The sequence below is a fragment of the Schistocerca gregaria genome, chromosome 7 (assembly GCF_023897955.1).
Source record: "Schistocerca gregaria isolate iqSchGreg1 chromosome 7, iqSchGreg1.2, whole genome shotgun sequence".
Taxonomy (NCBI): domain Eukaryota; kingdom Metazoa; phylum Arthropoda; class Insecta; order Orthoptera; family Acrididae; genus Schistocerca; species Schistocerca gregaria.
Genome location: NC_064926.1, coordinates 88,101,693 through 88,121,665, shown reverse-complemented (window position 1 = coordinate 88,121,665; position 19,973 = coordinate 88,101,693). Strand labels below are relative to the sequence as shown.

Here is a 19,973-nt window from a genome sequence, read left to right as displayed (position 1 = left end):
AAAGTTACCGTTAAAATGAGCGTCGCACAAATTATGCAGATTGAAAGACTTATGTGTCGCGAAAACTATGCAACATGAATATCTGCAGTAGAAGCGTTTCCGTTTAGGCGGCCTATGGGATGTGGTGTATGGGACAATGAAATCCATTGATCAGCATTATTCGAGTAAGGATAGGAAAGCAAAATCAAAGTTGATATTACTCGTTGACCCAGTGGATTATGTTCACGATGAAAATGCTCCAACGGCGAAAGAAGTCTGGGACAAATTACAAAGTGCATTTGAGGATGGAGGTCTTACAAGGAAAGTAGGATTATTACTTGAGTTAATTACCACTCACCTGGACAAATGCAAGAGTGTAGACAAATACGTCAACAAAATAACAGCCACATCGAACCGACTGAGAAACATTGGAATTGAGATCGCTGACGAAATGATAGGGACACTACTGTTGGCAGCACTGCCCGAAAGCTATGCGCCTATGATTATGGGGCTGGAATTCTCAGTCATACCGATCACAGGTGACAGTGTTAAAGTGAAAATCCTACCGGATGCAAAGAGTACTTCGAGCTGTAATGTATTGGAGAAAGAAACTGCATGTGCTCTTTATTCAAAAAGCAAAAGGAAGAAATCAGTGAGATGCTATAGATGTCAGAAGGGGCATCTTACATCTCAGTGCAGAGAAAAAGTAAACCCAAGATCAGACAAGCAGCAAAAAAGGTATGTTGCTGATAGCCGAGAGAGTTAACAATAAAAAAGGTAAGGCACTCTCATGTTTTTATTCTTTTGGAGATGTGGGTAATCGTCAGCTAGGTTGGATTTTAGACTCAGGTGCATCTATACATATTGTTAAAGACAAATCTCTTCTTTATGATGTTAAAGATAAGACTCATATGGGAATATCTACTGTTAGTGGCAGCGACCTCTAGTGTCATGTGGCTGGAAAACTAGACCTACGTGTAAGTGTAAATGGTGAACCTGATACGGTTACAGCACATGATGTTCATTACATAAAAAATGTTGCGACTAACCTACATTCTGTAGGGGAAATGGTCAAGAAGGGAAATACAGTAATATTTGACATGCACGGAGCAAGGGTAATCAACGAAAATGGTGAAGTTATAACTACAGCAAGTAACGAAAGGGGTATTTTTAAATTGGATAACTTTGACAGTAAACATAGAAATGTTAGTCATTCAGTATACTCATCGGAAGGTTTTTTATGACACTGCAGACTTGGACACCTAACTAGAGATATGGTAAAGGGAACACAGAATTATAGTGTAACAAAGGACCCTTGTGAGATATGCATAAAAGGAAAACAAGCGAGGCTACCTTTTAAGACTAGCAAAAGTAAATCTACAGAGGTCTCACAGTTAATCCATACGGATGTATGTGGCCTGATGGAGTGTGAAGCCATAGGTGGGAGCCATTATTTTCTTACGTTTATTGATGATTATTCACGATATGCTCATGTTTATTTTCTTGGTTCCAAACATCATTAGGTCTGATAACGGGAGAGAATATATTAACCAGAAATTGAAGACACTTCTGGCAAAAATGGGAATCAGGCAACAAACTACCATAAGGTACAGACCATCCCAAAATGGGGTTGCTGAGAGGGTTAATTGGACCATTGTCGAAAAAGCAAGGAGCATGATAACTGATGCTGGATTATCAAAAGATTTTTGGTCAGAGGCATATATTTGAACAATAGATCACCTACGAAAGTATTAAGGAATAAAACCCCCTATGACATATGGGCAGGAAGGAAACCTGATCTAAGCATTATAAAGGTTCTTGGGTGTGATGCAATGGGCGCCCATTCCAGAACAGCTAAGAGGAAAAGTGGGACCCGAAAGCTGAAAAGTTATTTTTGTAGGCTTTTGTGAGAATTCAAAGGGCTACCGATTAATGAGTCCATTGAATAAAACGATAGTTACAAGCAGAGATGTAATATTCTTTGAAAATAGAAAGGACTCTGAAGAGGGCAAGACTACTGAGTTAACTGCACCTAATTCCAAGAATGAAACCTTATGTGAAGAAAGAGAAGTGAAGAACAGGAAGAGGATAGTCAAAGGCAAATGGAGACATTTATGATGACAATGAGTTTGAGGACGAACAAAATGAAAAGAACAACGTAAGGCGTTCTTCTCGCGTACCGAGACCGAAAGAAAATCCGAATTTTGAAATGTATACAGCCCAGCCTTTTAATGATGAGCCAGCAACAGCAGAAGAAACAATGAGCTGTCCGAGCTCTCAAGAATGGAAAGAAGTGATGGAGAGAGAATTGGAATCTTTATCTCAGAACGAAAACTTTGAATGGGTAAATACGTCTGCAGATAAGAAGCCTTTACAGGCAAGGTGCGTATTCACTTTGAAGAGCTCCGAAAATTTATCACCAAGATAAAAGCACGACTTGTAATAAAAGGATGTTCGCAAAAACAAGGGGTAGATTACAAAGAAACTTTTTCATACGAAGTCAGGTATCTATTATCCCTGGGAGCAAAACGAAATTTAACAATTCATCATATGGATGTAAAAACAGCATATTTAAATTGGAAACTGGAGGAGGAGATACATGTCCTCCCACCAAGAGAAGCTATGAAAACGAGATCGGAAAGTAGAAAGATTTGGCGTTTGTGAAAAAGTATTTATGGACTTAAACTGAGTGGACATTGCTGTAATCGATGTCTACATAAAACTCTAATAAATATGAATATGAAGCAATCCAAGTCAGATCCCAGTATATGCTATAAAAGGGAAAGACAACGGATAATAATAACGGCAATATGGGTGGACGACTTCTTTATCCTGGCTGAAAACGGAAGTGAAATCAGAATTTTTAAGAAAGAACTGCAAAACAAGTTTAAGGTGCATGGTTTGCGGGAAGATAAACGTTATTTAGGTACGCAGATTACTAAGGATGAAGAGAGACAAGAATTGAGAATAAATCAGTTATCATACACAGAAATTTTTTTAAGTAAAAAATGAGTGTTTGTAAACCCATAACTGCTCAAATGTAAATGAAACAGATGTGGAATTTGATAAGAATGTTCCATATTTAGAAGAGGTAGAGAGTCTGTTATATTTGTCTCAAAGGTTACAACCCAACATTGCTTTTGCCAGTAATGCAGTGTGCAGATATTGCAGAAACTCGAAGCACCGGAAAGCTGTGAAAAGGAAATTTCAGTACCTAAGAGGAACTTCAAACAGCGAATCAAGATACCATAGAGAACTTAATGCAAATATAGAAGGCTACAACGACGCAGACTGGGGGAGTGAATTGGGGGATAGGCACTCCACTACTGGATGCTGCTTTAAGTTTATGGGGGACCTCATTTCATCTGTCAAAAAACAAAAAAGTGTTGCGTTGAGTACCGTAGAGGCTGAGTATATGGCGCTATGTTACACCACACAGAAAGCATTGTGGCTAAGAACATTGATATGTGAAATAGAACCTAATTTAATAATGGAACCCATAACGATCTTCAATGACAATAAAGGAGCCATTAACCTAGCTAAAAATGATGTCACTAGTGCTAGAACAAGACATAGTGATATAAGGCACCATTCTATTCGGGACGTCCGTCCCGATAGCTGAGTGGACAGCGCGGCAGTTTGTCACGCCAAGGGCCCCGGGTTCGATTCCTGGCTGGGTCGGAGGTTTTCTCCGCTCAGGGGCTGAATGTTATGTTGTCCTCATTATCACTTCATCATCATCAGTGGAAGGCAACGGGAAACCACCACTGGAATCACTTCCCTAGACGCTCATGCGGTGGACCTCTCTGATGAGGCTTTCCCCATGACAAGACCTGCCGTAAGGCAGAACACAAAGTAAAAGTTATTCGGGACCACATAAAGCAAGACACCATCGCCGTGGAATACCTGTGCACAGAAGACATGTTGGCTGACCTTCTGACAAAACCATTGGACAATGAGAAGTTTGAAAAGACTGCGGGACTATTTGGTTTATCTTGTGAAGGCAAGCCACAAAATGTATGTTCAAAGGGAGGTGTTGGAATTGTGTGAACAATATATTTCGTGTGAAACGGCGGCAGAGTGCATCATGTGGAATATATATACACATCTCTGGTGTTATTTTACGCTCTGTTTTAAGTATGTAAATAAATGTTCCTTGGTGTGTTGTGTTCGATGTATTTTACCTGGAAGTAGGCGGCTGGCCGCCCAGAATATACAGCGACCCCAGACGCCGGCTCCGTTCACTGTGGAGCCTTATTTAACGCCGCTACTGACATTTACAAGCTAGTTCTCATCGTGCTATGTTTCTACTCCACAACTAGGCAGTGCTACGCTGCGGTGGACCTGTTGTTTGATGATCCGGCTGCGCTCTGTACTTATGCTATACTGGAACAACGTTAACTGGGCTTAGTATGTCAGCAAACTTGTGATTTTCGCGGGAATTCTGCGTTCCACTTGTACTTCCTGGACATTGGTATAGCCACCATCAACTTATATAATTTTCGATAAGGTTTTCATCTACAACTGCGCTTGGTAACAGAATTATTGCCCTCGTGAGGTAGCCGAGCGGTCGCGGCGCCTTGTCACGGTTCGCGCGGCTCCTCCTCGTCGGAGGTTCAAGTCCTCCCTCGGGCATGGGTGTGTGTGTTGTCCTTAGCGTAAGTTAGTTTAAGTTAGATTAAGTAGTGTGTAAGCTTAGGGACCGATGACCTCAGCAGTTTGGTCCCATAAAACATTACCACAAATTAAAAAAGAAAACTGAAATACTGGTATCAGTGTTGTGTCAATAAACAGTAGAACGGTGACATATTTATTGTTTCATTCCTAGTTATAACACTAGCCAATCCTGAACTGCTGAAAAAATGTTTACAAGGGTAAACACAGAACACATATGAGAGCTGCAACCACTTTATATGGGTGCATTATCCAAAAAGAGTAGTGTCCTCAGCTGCTGTGAAGATAGCTGAATGTGATACCTGTCTAGTGTTCAGTAGTGGAAATGCAGATTGGATTAAGGCCTGCAGAGACTAGGCTTCCATCCAGGTGCGTTCACGCTGGAGATATTCAGAAGCATCGATGGAGCGCGACTGGACAAATTTCAGGCAGCAGAAGAAGAAATGCAAAAGTTGGCTAGCGAAAGAGGGCAGGGGGAGAGATTAGACGAGTAAGGGAATGAATGTTATGGATGTGGACAGCATTAGTCACTTAAGGTATTGCAATATAGTCAAAAATTGAAGTAAAAATTTTAAATACGAATTGCCGTAAACTGACTTTTTGAGCTTTAATGTACCTTTTATCAGGAACTATATAAGCTGACTTCCCGAAATTTGTCATAGTCATTAAGAATTAGTAACCGAATACTCCTCTGCAACACTTTTCCGTTATATTTTCTCCGAGAGAAGTTCTGCTTTAAAATTTGAGAACAATAGAGCAGTCCCGGGTAAGACAAAACTGAAAAATTAATTTCAGAGCAACTTCGACCTTAAACAAAAATCTGTTCCACAGGTTTTATTAGATTCTTATGCATATGTAAACTGTGAAATTCCACTTTTATTGCCTGATCAGTTTACGAGGAGGATACGTTGTAGAAACAATGGTAATTAAAAATTCGAATTCTTATAAAATGTACGCCAATGCGCAATTTTCAAACAAAAATTGCATGGAATATCAAGCATTATGTTGTACACAATAGTCTCAAGTTTCACTAACTTAGAAGTAATATTTTTGGAGATATATATGTTTAAGTACGAGAATGCATATTGCCCTAAGTCTGTTCTTAAGGTTGTTCTATTGCAGAATCTTATAACATATTCAGAGCTTAAAAATAGGAGGCATCTTAAACAGAATGACCTTTTCCATCCTAACCACAAGGATTCTAAAAAGCAAAGTCGTACGTTTTTCATACGACGTCCTGAAAAACACGGATCGAGGCAGGGAGGTGGTTGCAGTAATTCTAGACTTCCTTAAAGCATTTGACTCAGTAATACATCAGCGCTTATTAATGAAAGTACTACCTTGTGTGGTATCGCATAAAATTTGTCAATGGACTGAGGATTTCTTAGTAGTCTTAGTAGGTAGGCAGCTGCTAGTTCCCTCGAATGGACAGATATTGACAGATGTAACTTTTGGAAGTGTTGTTGGTCCGTTGCTGTTTATGTGGAATTCTACATCTACATCTACATGATTACTCTGCAATTCACATTTAAGTGTTTGGCAGAGGGTTCATCGAACCACATCATACAATCTCCCTACCATTCCACTCCCGAACAGCGCGCGGGAAAAACGAAAACCTAAACCTTTCTGTTCGAGCTCTGATTTCTCTTATTTTATATCGATGATCATTCCTACCTATGTAGGTTGGACCTCACAAAATATTTTCGCATTCGGAAGAGAAATTTGGTGACTGAAATTTCGTAAATAGATCTCGTCGCGACGAAAAATGTCTTTGCTTTAATGACTTCCATCCCAACTCGCGTATTATATCTGCCACACTCTCTCCCCTATTACGTGATAATACGAAACAAGCTGCCCTTTTTTGCACCCTTTCGATGTCCTCCGTCAATCCCACCTGGTAAGGATCCCACACCGCGCAGCAATATTCTAACAGAGTACGAACAAGTGTATTGTAAGCTGTCTCTTTAGTGGACTTGTTGCATCTTCTAAGTGTCCTGCCAATGAAACGCAACCTTTGGCTCGCCCTCCCCACAATATTACCTATGTGGTCTTTCCAACTGAAGTTGTTCGTAATTTTTACACCCAGGTACTTAGTTGAATCGACAGCCTTGAGTATTGTACTATTTATCGAGTAATCGAATTCCAACGGATTTCTTTTGGAACTCATGTGGATCACCTCACACTTCGTTATTTAGCATCAACTGCCACCTGCCACACCATACAGCAATCTTTTCTAAATCGCTTTGCAACTGATACTGGTCTTCGGATGACCTTACTAGACGGTAAATTACAGCATCATCTGCGAACAACCTACAGTATATGCTCCAAAACCGTACTGCAAACCGACGTCAATGATATACGTCTGGTCGGCCGTGGTGGCCGTGCGGTTCTAAGCGGTGCAGTCCGGAACCGCGGGACTGCTACGGTCGCAGGTTCGAATCCTGCCACGGGTGTGGATGTGTGTGATGTCCTTAGGTTAGTTAGGTTTAATTAGTTCTAAGTTCTAAGCGGCTGATGACCTCAGAAGTTAAGTCGCATAGTGCTCAGAGCCATTTTTGATATACGTCTGGAATTCAATGGATTACTCCTACTATACTTCTTAAACACTGGTGCGACCCGCGCAATTTTCTAATCTGTAGGTACAGATCTATCGGTGAGCGAGCGGTTGCATATGATTGCTAAGTAGGGAGCTATTGTATCAGCGTAATCTGAAAGGAACCTAATCGGTACACAATCTGGACCTGAAGAATTGCCCGTATCAAGCGATTTGAGTTGCTTCGCAAACCTTAAGGTATCTTCTTCTAAGAAACTCATGCTAGGAGCTGTTCGTGTTTCAAATTCTGGAATATTCCATTCGTTTTCCCTGGTGAAGGAATTTCGGAAAACTGCGTTCAATAACTCCGCTTTAGCGGCACAATCGTGGGTAACAGTACCATCGGCACTGCGCAGCGAAGGTATTGACTGCGTCTTGCCGCTTGTGTACTTTACATACGACCAGAATTACTTCGGATTTTCTACCAAATTTCGAGACAATGTTTCGTTATGGAACCTATTAAAGACATCTCGCATTGAAGTCCGTGCCAAATTTCACGCGTCTGTGAATTTTAGCCAATCATCCGGATTTCGCTTCTGAACTTCGCATGCTTTTTCCGTTGCCTCTGCAACAGCGTTCGGACCTGTTTTGTGTACCATGGGGGATCAGTTCTATCTCTTATGAGGTATGAATATCTCAATTAGTGTTGCTACTACACTCCTGGAAATGGAAAAAAAGAACACATTGACACCGGTGTGTCAGACCCACCATACTTGCTCCGGACACTGCGAGAGGGCAGTTCAAGCAATGATCACACGCACGGCACAGCGGACACACCAGGAACCGCGGTGTTGGCCGTCGAATGGCGCTAGCTGCGCAGCATTTGTGCACCGCCGCCGTCAGTGTCAGCCAGTTTGCCGTGGCATACGGAGCTCCATCGCAGTCTTTAACACTGGTAGCATGCCGCGACAGCGTGGACGTGAACCGTATGTGCAGTTGACGGACTTTGAGCGAGGGCGTATAGTGGGCATGCGGGAGGCCGGGTGGACGTACCGCCGAATTGCTCAACACGTGGGGCGTGAGGTCTCCACAGTACATTGATGTTGTCGCCAGTGGTCGGCGGAAGGTGCACGTGCCCGTCGACCTGGTACCGGATCGCAGCGACGCACGGATGCACGCCAAGACCGTAGGATCCTACGCAGTGCCGTAGGGGACCGCACCGCCACTTCCCAGCAAATTAGGGACACTGTTGCTCCTGGGGTATCGGCGAGGACCATTCGCAACCGTCTCCATGAAGCTGGGCTACGGTCCCGCACACCGTTAGGCCGTCTTCCGCTCACGCCCCAACATCGTGCAGCCCGCCTCCAGTGGTGTCGCGACAGGCGTGAATGGAGGGACGAATGGAGACGTGTCGTCTTCAGCGATGAGAGTCGCTTCTGCCTTGGTGCCAATGATGGTCGTATGCGTGTTTGGCGCCATGCAGGTGAGCGCCACAATCAGGACTGCATACGACCGAGGCACACAGGGCCACCACCCGGCATCATGGTGTGGGGAGCGATCTCCTACACTGGCCTGGTGATCGTCGAGGGGACACTGAATAGTGCACGGTACATCCAGACCGTCATCGAACCCATCGTTCTACCATTCCTAGACCGGCTAGGGAACTTGCTGTTCCAACAGGACAATGCACGTACGCATGTATCCCGTGCCACCCAACGTACTCTAGAAGGTGTAAGTCAACTACCCTGGCCAGCAAGATCTCCGGATCTGTCCCCCATTGAGCATGTTTGGGACTGGATGAAGCGTCGTCTCACGCGGTCTGCACGTCCAGCACGAACGCTGGTCCAACTGAGGCGCCAGGTGGAAATGGCATGGCAAGCCGTTCCACAGGACTACATCGAGCATCTCTACGATCGTCTCCATGGGAGAATAGCAGCCTGCATTGCTGCGAAAGATGGATATACACTGTACTAGTGCCGATATTGTGCATGCTCTGTTGCCTGTGTCTATGTGCCTGTGGTTCTGTCAGTGTGATCATGTGATGTATCTGACCCCAGGAATGTGTCAATAAAGTTTCCCCTTCCTGGGACAATGAATTCACGGTGTTCTTATTTCAATTTCCAGGAGTGTATATCTTTGAATTTGAGCCACATCTCGCCTACATTTGCATAGTCAGTTCGGAAGGAATGTAGATTGTCTCTTAGGAAGGCTTCTAGTGACACTTTATCAGCTTTTTTAAATAAAATTATTTTGCGTTTGTTTCTGGTGGGTTTGGAAGAAACGGTATTGAGCCTAGCTACAACGACCTTGTGATCACTAATCCCTGTATCAGGCATGATGCTCTCTATTAGCTCTGGATTGTTTGTGGCTAAGAGGTCAAGTGTGTTTACGCAACCAATCACAATTCGCGTAGGTTCGTGGACTAACTGCTCGAAATAATTTTCGGAGAAAGCATTTAGGACAATCTCGGAAGATGTTTTCTGCCTACCAGCGGTTTTGAACAAGTATTTTTGCCAACATATCGAGGGAAGGTTGAAGTCCCCACCACCTATAACCGTATGAATGGGGTATTTATTACGAGACTCAAATTTTCTCTGAACCGTTAATTACGTGACAGCGTAATTACAATATGCGGAGAGGCATTGTTTCTGTCCTTTACATACAAGTGGTATGGGACGAAGCCCAAATATTTTCTACATTGGAAAGTACTCTCTATCTAAATAACTTCACCTATTTCATTAATAGAAAAATTGTTTAATATTAAATAATAATTACAGGATTCGTACTGAATGAACCAAATAAAAATTAAGGACTGTTAAGCACTTTTTCTTTACTGACAATATTTGCACTCAATGCTGTAATGAGATCAAGAATAAAAGAAACATGCATAAGCAGATGATAACTTCCACATAGTACCTTTATAATAAAATTTAATAGTATCGTGGTAATAGAATTAAGGCAAAATCTTTAAAAACTTACCAGCAATATCCTTCATTGCACATTTGCTTGATCTTCGATAGACGTTTTTCTTACGCAAGCATTTGAACCAAGTACGTCACATTAATTTTTATAGTCCTCTCTGCACGGACTTGCGTATGTGCACCAATACATTTAAACTGTGATGGTTACAATGTTTATAGAAGTCAATAAAATGAAAAATAGTCAATGTTTCCGTGCTCCTTGCCATTACTGCCAACGTGTAGTACCTCCCACTAGCGGCACTGCAGGAATGAGTTTATATACAGCAAATGGTGTCAGTTGGCAGTACTGTGTGTGGTCGTACCACCACTCTATTCAACACGCCTGCGGCGGGGATAGCCTCAGCCCTCTCGCCCTACACGTCACGCCGCTACTTTCACCTTCGACCTATCGTTGCAGCCTTTGCTTCACCTTGTTAACTTCGAACAATTAATCGATTTTTAAGTTTTAACAAATTGCGACGACAAAGATAAGGACTTGTAAGAACCGTAATTTAAAATAAGGACAAAATAATCACTTTTATTGCGCAGCATAAAAATTAAGTACTTTTAAGCACTTTTACGAAACGTGTGAACCCGGAAATATTTTTATTTCAATTTTTAAATTTATGTACATTAATTAGTTTCGGAAAATTATGTCATTAAATGAGATCATTAATCGCAGACGGTAATTCGGAGCCTCTCCTTCGTGACCTGCAACGGAAATTTTCAGGGCGTCTGCTGTGTGGGCTCATTCATGTATACTCTGGATTTCAGGCAGTCCCAAAATAGGAAATCACGGGCGAGCGTGCTGGGCGAGAAACTCTGCCGTATCGTGAAATGACGAGTCCAGAAAACATTTGTCAAACCACTCCCACGGATGCTCTCTCCGTGTGAGCTGTGGCACACCATCCAGTGGGCACCACATGCTTTTCAATTTTTGAACCCAGAAAGTTGTTTAATATTTTGATGTAGGGCGCTGATGTCACAATAACTACACCCCCCCCCCCCTCTCCCCAGTCAAAAAAGTGGACACACTGTTGTTACATACGAATAGCAGAGAGGTTTCCGGTGAGTTCTCCAACGCCCTGTACCAGCAGTTCTGCAACTTAGCGTAATCATCTAGATGGAAACGGGCTTCAGCACTCGTCATTATTGGGATTTGTGCGTCTTCCGTAGTAATAGCGTCAGTTGTCTCTCAGCTCGAGAGGTGTGCATCCTCGAGACCGTGCAAAAATTTTCGAACTCGCTCTCCAAAGTCAGTTCTGACCGAATGTTATTACAGTCCCCCTACGCTCCTTAAATCGCCAGCCCTACAATATTTTCTTGTCGGTTGCCTTATAACCTTCTTTGTTGATAAGTGTTCCTCGAGCAGTGCCTAACTGTTTTCCTCCGTATAGTACCAAATGTGTTCGCAGGTGCGTCGGTTTTTTACGATTCCAAGTCTGACGAAATTGTTAGTCCGTGGATGGAAAAAAGATGTAATAGAATAAAAAGATGACGATTTTGCAAAAGCCAGCGACCACAGTTCGGCTAGCAGTGGATCATTCAGATCAAATGTGACTGAGTGGTGATAAGAAAAAATGTAGATCCCAGCAGTTAAATGTCAATTTTTAGATTTTTATACCTATCGAGAGAAATTTCTATGCCGAATTTTAAATGTTGGAATTTAGTTTTATGTAAAATTTTATTTACTACGAAGATACTTTAATTGTTCAGGATGTAAAATTCATTTCTAACATTTCGTTTAAGCATACTGTTTAAAAAACTACGCTGGTGATTTTGCATGATAAGAAGTAAAATACGGCAGCCCTTATTTTGTGCAATAAAATCGACAAGGAGTGCTTAGCGGGGGATGTAATGGATTTTGGTCCAAAAAATCCGATTTTTCAAAAAATATTATTTTCTTGATCTACACAGTTCATTCTATGTTGTATGTTAATTTTATCACGAAGCAGCTTTAGAAATGCCTTTAAATTGTAAAACTGATTAACTGTGCACTGGCGGTCACTCCCACCTCTTCCAACATTTGGGAAACTGCTTGCTTCAGCGGAATTTCTTTCAATATCTTTGGCTGATATCTGTATCTATGGCTGGCATCTATATATTTGCCTGGAAACTTTCTTGCATGTGGTTTATTTACGTTTTGACAATACTAACACATTTACATATTAATAGGTGGAAGGTTGAATTCGCAAAACCTTTACGTGGAAGTCAAGATTTATGCGTAATGGTTGGTGGAAAAGCTGTGTTTAGGAAACAGAGATTTCATGGAAATCGGTTTATCAACAAAAATGAGGAAGCAGCTCGAAATGAAGAACATAAGTTCTCAGCTTCAGCAGGAGAACTGTACAGGTGCGTGGATGATGATGATATGAATTCCACATGATTTAGACTTATTGATTTAAAGCTTCTCTGCCAGGCTACAACGTTGTCATGTTCACGTGTTAGCTGTAAACATACCGAATGCATGATTGTTGTTGAAGAAAGAAGAGTGGGAATAGCTTAATTAATTTGTAATTCGTTTGGCTATGAATTTTCGCATCCCTCCTCGAACAAAACTGGCACTGGTACCTATAAAAGCTATTTCAGGTTAGAATATGCTCTGAGATGCCTTGGTCAGGGCACGGAAGGAGGTAAGTGTTAAGTTTGAAAAAATAAAGAAATGTCAGATGTTGTATGCGATAGCCGGTCGCTGTGACTAAGCGGTTCTAGGCCCTTCAGTCTGGAACCGCTCTGCTGCTACGGTCGCAGTTTCGAATCCTGTCTCATGGATGTGTGTGATGTCTTCAGGTTAAGTTAGGTTTAAGTAGTTCTAAGTCTAGGGGACTGATGACCTCCGATGTTGTCCCACAATGCTTAGAGCCATTTGAAACATTTGTATGCGATACTGCCAAAGTTTCTATGACGAAAGCAGTGGAGGAATTGGTGGAAATAAGCCAGAAAGAAATGGATTCTGGGGCAGATATTCATGACAGTGAATCTCCTACAAAAGTTACTGGCCTGCGTATGTCTGTAGATGGGACCTGGATGAAAAGGGGTCACACATCTCTGTATGGAGTTGCATCTGTTATTGATATTGACTCAGGTAAAGGTTTAGATGTAGAAATTATGTCTAAATACTGCATCCAGTGTGCAACAAGGAATTTGTCCAACGATGAAGACAGTGCAAACTGTGGCAAGAAAAGCAAGCTCTAAAAATTATAGTGGATCAAGTGGGGGCATGGAAGCTGCTGCAGTTGTGGGGATGATCGCCAGATCTGAGTACCAGTATGGTATTAGATATACTTAATACCTTGGTGATTGGGACTCCTATTCGTTCAAAGCTGTAACAGATAAAAATAGAACAGTTGGAATGTGTTGGCCACATCCAAAAGAGGCTTGGCGGTAGGCTTCGTCGCTTGCTGAAAGAGAAGAAAGGTGTATTACTTGAGGATAGAAAATATTTGGGAGGAAAAGACAGGATTACTCTGAACGAAATTGGTTTTCATCAGTTTTTTTATGGGAGAGCTATCAGCAAAAACACACGTAATTTAGAGGCAATAAAGTGTGCTGTGTGGGAATTTTTTCCCCACAAACTATCCACTGACCTAACACCAATGCCTCATATGTGTCTGAAAGACGATTGGTGTACGTTCAACAACAGAAATGAGGCGTACTCACGTGAACACTCATTACCGGAAACTGCTATGAATGCTTATACGCCCACAATCAGGTTTCTTCCAAACCCTGAATTATTGAGGAAATGTCTTCATGGAAAGATACAAAATGCAAATGAAAGCCTCAATAATTTAGATTAGATGCTCAAAAAGGACATTATGTGGACCTGAAGAACTCAAAACATGTCTGTGATGCAGTTTTATGTTACAATAATGGAAATAATGGCAGAATTGAAGTGGTGAAGAGAGTTGGTATAGATGTTGCTGTGTTTACAACAAAAACATTTTAAACTATAGACGAGAACAGGATCAAGAATGCTAACAGATCCGTGTCTTACCTGCAAACATAGGCCAGGCAGATTCGAAGGGAGAGAAGAGAAACCTGCAGGATGAGGAGTGTCAGTATGGAGGATTTAAAAATTTATGTAAGCTTATTAGATGTAGAAGTATGAGAAGAAAATCTTTGAGCCTCATTTTCTCTGTTTTATATTTTTTGCGTTATTAGAAGCCTTTTCTCAAAAAGTAAACGTGTTAATGCTATGAAATTCGCAACGTGTTGCTGTCTTCCTGGAACTAAAAAATACGAGATCCTGTAATTACATTCTGATTTTTAGATGTGAAAAATTATTGAATGTGTAAAATTAAAACCTCTTTTAATGATACAATTTGCAACATAAATTAATAACTGTAATTCAGTGGTCTTATAATTTCTCAGAATCCTACAATAAAATTTTCATATTAATTGCATGATTAGAATTTGAGTTATGGCTATTTATAAAAACTACAATAAAAGAATTAAAAATTCAGACTTCTGGCAAAATATTATTCCGGCATATTTTATTACATTTTTCCGTTAAAACACAGCTTTTTTGGTTTAGACATGCAAAATTTTAGATTTGTACATAAATAAATATGGCTGTAATGAATTTGTAAATAATTTTTTACTTTTTGCGTTACATCTCCCCTTAAACAACACTTACATAACTGTAAAATAAGTGTCATATAACTAAAATTAAAAATCTGAAATAATTAGCACCTTAAAACTCAGCTGAAACACAGGAGTCTCAGAGGCCCCACCTAGTAGTACATGTTACAGAATAGTCACCTCCTGAGTTAAAAGCCATTACACAAAATTAATGCGTTGCACACAACACCTTTCACTTATCTTCTGGACGATCATCATTTTGTGTGGGTATATAGTGACGTAAGAAGGAAGGAATATTGGGTTTACCGTCCGGTCGACGTGGAGGTCATTAGAGGTACAGGACAATCTCGGGGATGGAAATCGGCCGTGCCGTTTCACAGGAACCATCCCAGCATTTTTGTCTGGAACGATGTGGAGAAATCACGGAAAACCTAAATCTGCTCGAACCGTCGTCCCGAATGCGAGTCCATTGTGCCAACCACTGCGCCACCTCATTCGGTACAGTCGTGAGATGTGACGAAGCGAACGACGCCACTTGACACTACAGACTGTCGCGTAGCATAGGGGTCGAATGGTCATAGTGGCCGAAACCGGCCCGCGAGGGCCGGCAAACCTGCCCGCGTTAGCTGGCCGGACATCCCCGGTATCCGGCCCGCCAAATATTTGAGGTGGTACCTATACTGCCAACAATTGAGTTTCGAGGCCCATAGCGACCAATACACCACGGCATTGGCTCTGCTACTCGCTACAAGACTACATAACTAAACTTATTGTTGCGCCGCTTGAAACAACAATGCGTTGACATACTCTACCTCTGCTACGTCCTGCAGTAATAGTGTTGCTAACAATGATTTTGAGATTTCGTTAACTTTGCAGGACGCTTTCGTGAAGAATGTATAGTGACACACTTTTTTGTCGGTGAAATTCGCCAGAAGAAAATACGCCAGAATTTCGATCAGGTACGTCCACCAATCAAAATTATGTAATTAAATAAAAATCGTAGTTCGTTACAGTGCTAGCTATTCCCACAACCTTAGATTTTTGCGATTTCATCTTTCCTTTAGCCTTACATTACGGTGATCATGGAGTGCTAGGGTCCTTTAATCCCACTAGGTAGATCTTGACCCTTATGACTTCGTGGAGGAGTCAATGTGGCCTGCGGACTAAAAACTTTGGAGACCCCTGACTTAGCAGATCGTTTCGGGCTCGTGAGAACTGCTCCTCTCACTCTTATCTACATTTTCCGAAGTTGGGACTGACTGGGGAAAACCAGATGGTTTTTTCTTCATCGCAGAGCCAGTACTCCCAAACGCCTCGACCCAGTGGAGTGGGTTGTCTCGATCTGGGACTGTAACTCGACATTCACATTAATATTTCCGAGGAAAAGACGTCGAAGAGTGACCACAGAGTCTGCCAGAGGTGGCCCGAGGTCGACACCGCCACTCCCCACTGAATGCTTGCAGTTTAAAAACCGCGCTTTCTCTGCTCCGACCAGTAGATGTAAGGATAGCGACGTACAGCAGACGCCGTACCTACCTGTACGTGACGAGCCCCCAGTTCTCCATGGCGCCGAAGTAGAAGTCCGGGACAGCGACCTGGTCCACCTTGGGTACCATGTACCGGAAGAAGTCTGGGAAGAGACCGCCCAAGAAGTCGAGCGCGGCGACGGCCACGTCCTGCGCCAGGCCGCGCTGGTCGGCTGTGTCCTGCCTCGACCAGACCCGCAGGGCTCCCCACGACTCGGACGCCGGCCTCTCGTCGGCGGTGAAGGTCTCCGTGTCGTACACCACCACCCCCACCAGGTAGGTGGGCATCGGTCGCGTCGTCTCGAACGTCACGGCGCCGCGGCTCTCCGCTGCCGGCAGGGTCCTGCGGCATCGGTCTCGAGTTACTGTGGCGTCGTAATAAAGTCAAATGTTACGTTTTCTGCCTTCGTTTAGGTGACAGACGACATTATATGCACCTATAAACGAAGACGACGCTGCTCGCTTTCCATATTTTTATTTTTATGTGCCGATATCGAGCTAGCAGTTCATCATTGGCAATCGTAAACAAGATATTTACTAACAGCGAAGAGTCACCGATATCGGACCGTCCCCTAATTTGGACGACCTTCGTTTTTCACTGGGTGCCAGTAACTTTAAACTTCCGAGTTGGCTCTACTGGTGAGAAACGCTGTCGAGGTCAAGTAGCACAGCGGGCAGTCGACAACAGCCATTGAAGTGACAACAGGTGCCATGTACACTACTGGCCATTAACATTGCTACACACCGAAGATGACGTGCTACAGACGCGAAATTTAACCGACAGGAAGAAGATGCTGTGATATGCAAATGATTAGCTTTTCAGAGCATTCGCACAAGGTGGGCGCCGGTAGTGACACCTACAACGTGCTGACATGAGGAAAGTTTCCAACCGATTTCTCATACACAAACAGCAGTTGACCGGCGTTGCCTGGTGAAACGTTGTTGTGATGCCTCGTATAAGAGGAGATAGGCGTACCATCACGTTTCCGACTTTGATAAAGGTCGGATTGTAGCCTATCGGGATTACGGTTTATCGTATCGCGACATTGCTGCTCGCGTTGGTCGAGATCCAATGACTGTTGGCAGAATATGAAATAGGTGGGTTTAGGAGCGTAATACCGAACGCCGTGCTGGATCCCAACGGCCTCGTATCACTAGCAGTCGAGAAACAGGCATCTTATGCGCATGGCTGTAACGGATCGTGCAGCCACGTCTCGATCCCTGAGTCAAGAGATGGGGACGTCGGCAAGACAACAGCCATCTGCACGATCATTTCGACGACGTTTGCAGCAGCATGGTCTATCAGCTCGGAGACCGTGGCTGCGGTTACCCTTGGCGTATCACCCGGCGTGATGGTATGGGGTGCCATTGGTTACACGTCTCGGTCACCTGTTGTTCGCACTGACGGCACTTTGAACAGTGGACGTTGCATTTGAGATGCGTTACGGCCCGTGGCTCTACCCTTCATTCGATCCCTGCGAAACCCTACATTTCAGCAGGATAATGCACGACCGCATGTTGCAGGTCCTGTACGGGTCTTTCTGGATACAGAAAATGTTCGACTGCTGCCCTGGCCAGCACATTCTCCAGATATCTCACCAATTGGAAACGTCTGGTCAATGTTGGCCGAGCAACTGGCTCGTCACAATACGCCAGTCACTGATCTTGATGAACTGTGGAATCGTGTTGAAGCTGCATGGGCAGCTGTACCTGTACACGCCATCCAAGCTGTGATTGACTCAATGCTCAGGCGTATCAAGGCCGTTATTACGGCCAAAGGTGGTCGTTCGGGTACTGATTTCTCAGTATCAATGCACCCAAATTGCGTCATAATGTAATCACATGTCAGTTCTCGTATAATACATTTGTCCAATGAATACCCGTTTATCATCTGCATTTCTTCGTCGTGTAGCATTTTTAATGGCCAGTAGTGTATTTTCTTCGTTCTTGCTGCAAGGTTTGTGCTACAAATCGTAAGCTTTTCTCTATACACTACGAGTAGGTAATAAATTATCTGCGGTATAGTTCGTAAGTGCCATTCATTAGTTAATAATTACACACCGCATAACTAGAATCTAATTTTTTGTATTCCTGTACCGCTGTCTTTACCTATATGGCGTCCAGTAGTCCAAGGTTCTACCAGTCCAGTTTAGGACACACTCGTGACAAATAATATTGAAGTGCACTTTTACAGCAAGTAATAGGTGCGCGAAAAGTTTTTACATTTTCGAGATGGCAAAACTTTTACGACAAATAATAGGTACGGGTAATCTTTTTAGGTTTCTAAGATTGAAACAGGGGAATGTACGGGAAATGGTCAGAAGACTAGTTGAAGCTCGCCGTGGCAGCATACAGAATCCGTGACCGCGGACTTAACGAGTGTGCTTGTGTGTGTGGAGTAGCCAAAGCTACAGTGAAGAGACGTGCAGGTTGTAAAAACACGTTCTCAAATGAAGTTAAGTTATTCGGAAGACAATCGACGTTTATTACTGAGATGGGAAAAATTTTCTCAGATCATCTCCTTTTATCTGAAGAGAGAGATGTTCGTAAACTTGCATTCGACATAACAGAGACATATGAACTATTCCATTCTTTCAACAGGGAAAAGAAAATAGCGGTTAGAAAGTGGTTTTATTCATTTACTAGACGAAATCCACAGCTTTCTCTTCGTCAGCCAGAAGGATCGCCAACGGCCTTGCCAAATGTGTTTAATAGAGAGAATGCGAGTCAGTTCTTCGACCACCTTCAGAAAACAATAGTGTACTTAACGTCAACGGATCTGGATTGACAACGGAAGGTTCAAATGGCTCTGAGCACTATGGGACTTAACATCTATGGTCACCAGTCCCCTAGAACTTAGAACTACTTAAACCTAAGTAACCTAAGGACATCACACAACAAGTCGGCCGATGTGGCCGTGCGGTTCTAGGCGCTTCAGTCTGGAACCGCGTGACCGCTACGGTCGCAGGTTCGAATCCTGCCTCGGGCATGGGTACGTGTGATGTCCTTAGGTTAGTTAGGTTTAAGTAGTTCTAAGTTGAAGGGAACTGATGACCACAGATGTTAAGTTCCATAGTGCTCAGAGCCATTTGAACCATTTAAGCCATCACACAACACCCAGTCATCACGAGGCGAAAGCAAACAAAACGTCATCGCACAGTAAGGCAAGCGAAAAATGGGACATTTCACAAGCGAGGAGCGAGGATTTAAGACAACAACTGTTTGCGCTATCAATGCTGCTGGACGCTTTATTCCACCAACGATCATGTTCGAGCGTAAGAGGTGGCAGCGGGAACTTGAAACCGGTGCCGCACCAGTAAGTGCCAGATGACACCTCAGAAGCAGGCTACACTAATTCTGAACTGTTTTTGTCGTGGCTCAAATACTTCAAAAACCGTATCAACTGTACCAACGATTCGCCCATGCGTCTGCTACTTGATGGTCACACAGCACGTATGTAGAGGCGATCGTGTACGCTCCTGATAATGGCATTATCGTGTGTAATTACCTGGCACACTACCAACGGGCTGGAACCACTTGATGTTTCGTGTTTTGCACCTCTTCAAACCTACTTCATCCAAACCCGAGGACAAGTGGTTACATGAAAACAAGGGTAAAACCGTAACACAGTTTTAGGTATCTGGACTGTCGTATAAAGCTTACGGCCAAGCAGCAGCAGCTGAACTATCGGAGTAGTGTCTTCTTCCACTCAGTGGAATA

The 19,973-nt window shown here is 43.1% G+C and overlaps 1 protein-coding gene across 2 annotated transcripts in view; it reads right to left on the bottom strand.

Annotated features, from left to right (window-relative positions):
• LOC126281584 (aminopeptidase N-like) overlaps positions 1-19,973 on the bottom strand; it is a 330,257-nt gene that overhangs the window by 245,390 nt on the left and 64,894 nt on the right. For both annotated transcript variants that reach the window (XM_049980666.1, XM_049980667.1), the window contains exon 5: positions 16,264-16,596. In XM_049980666.1, the coding sequence (XP_049836623.1) occupies positions 16,264-16,596 (333 nt within the window). The remainder of the gene's footprint in view (positions 1-16,263; positions 16,597-19,973) is intronic.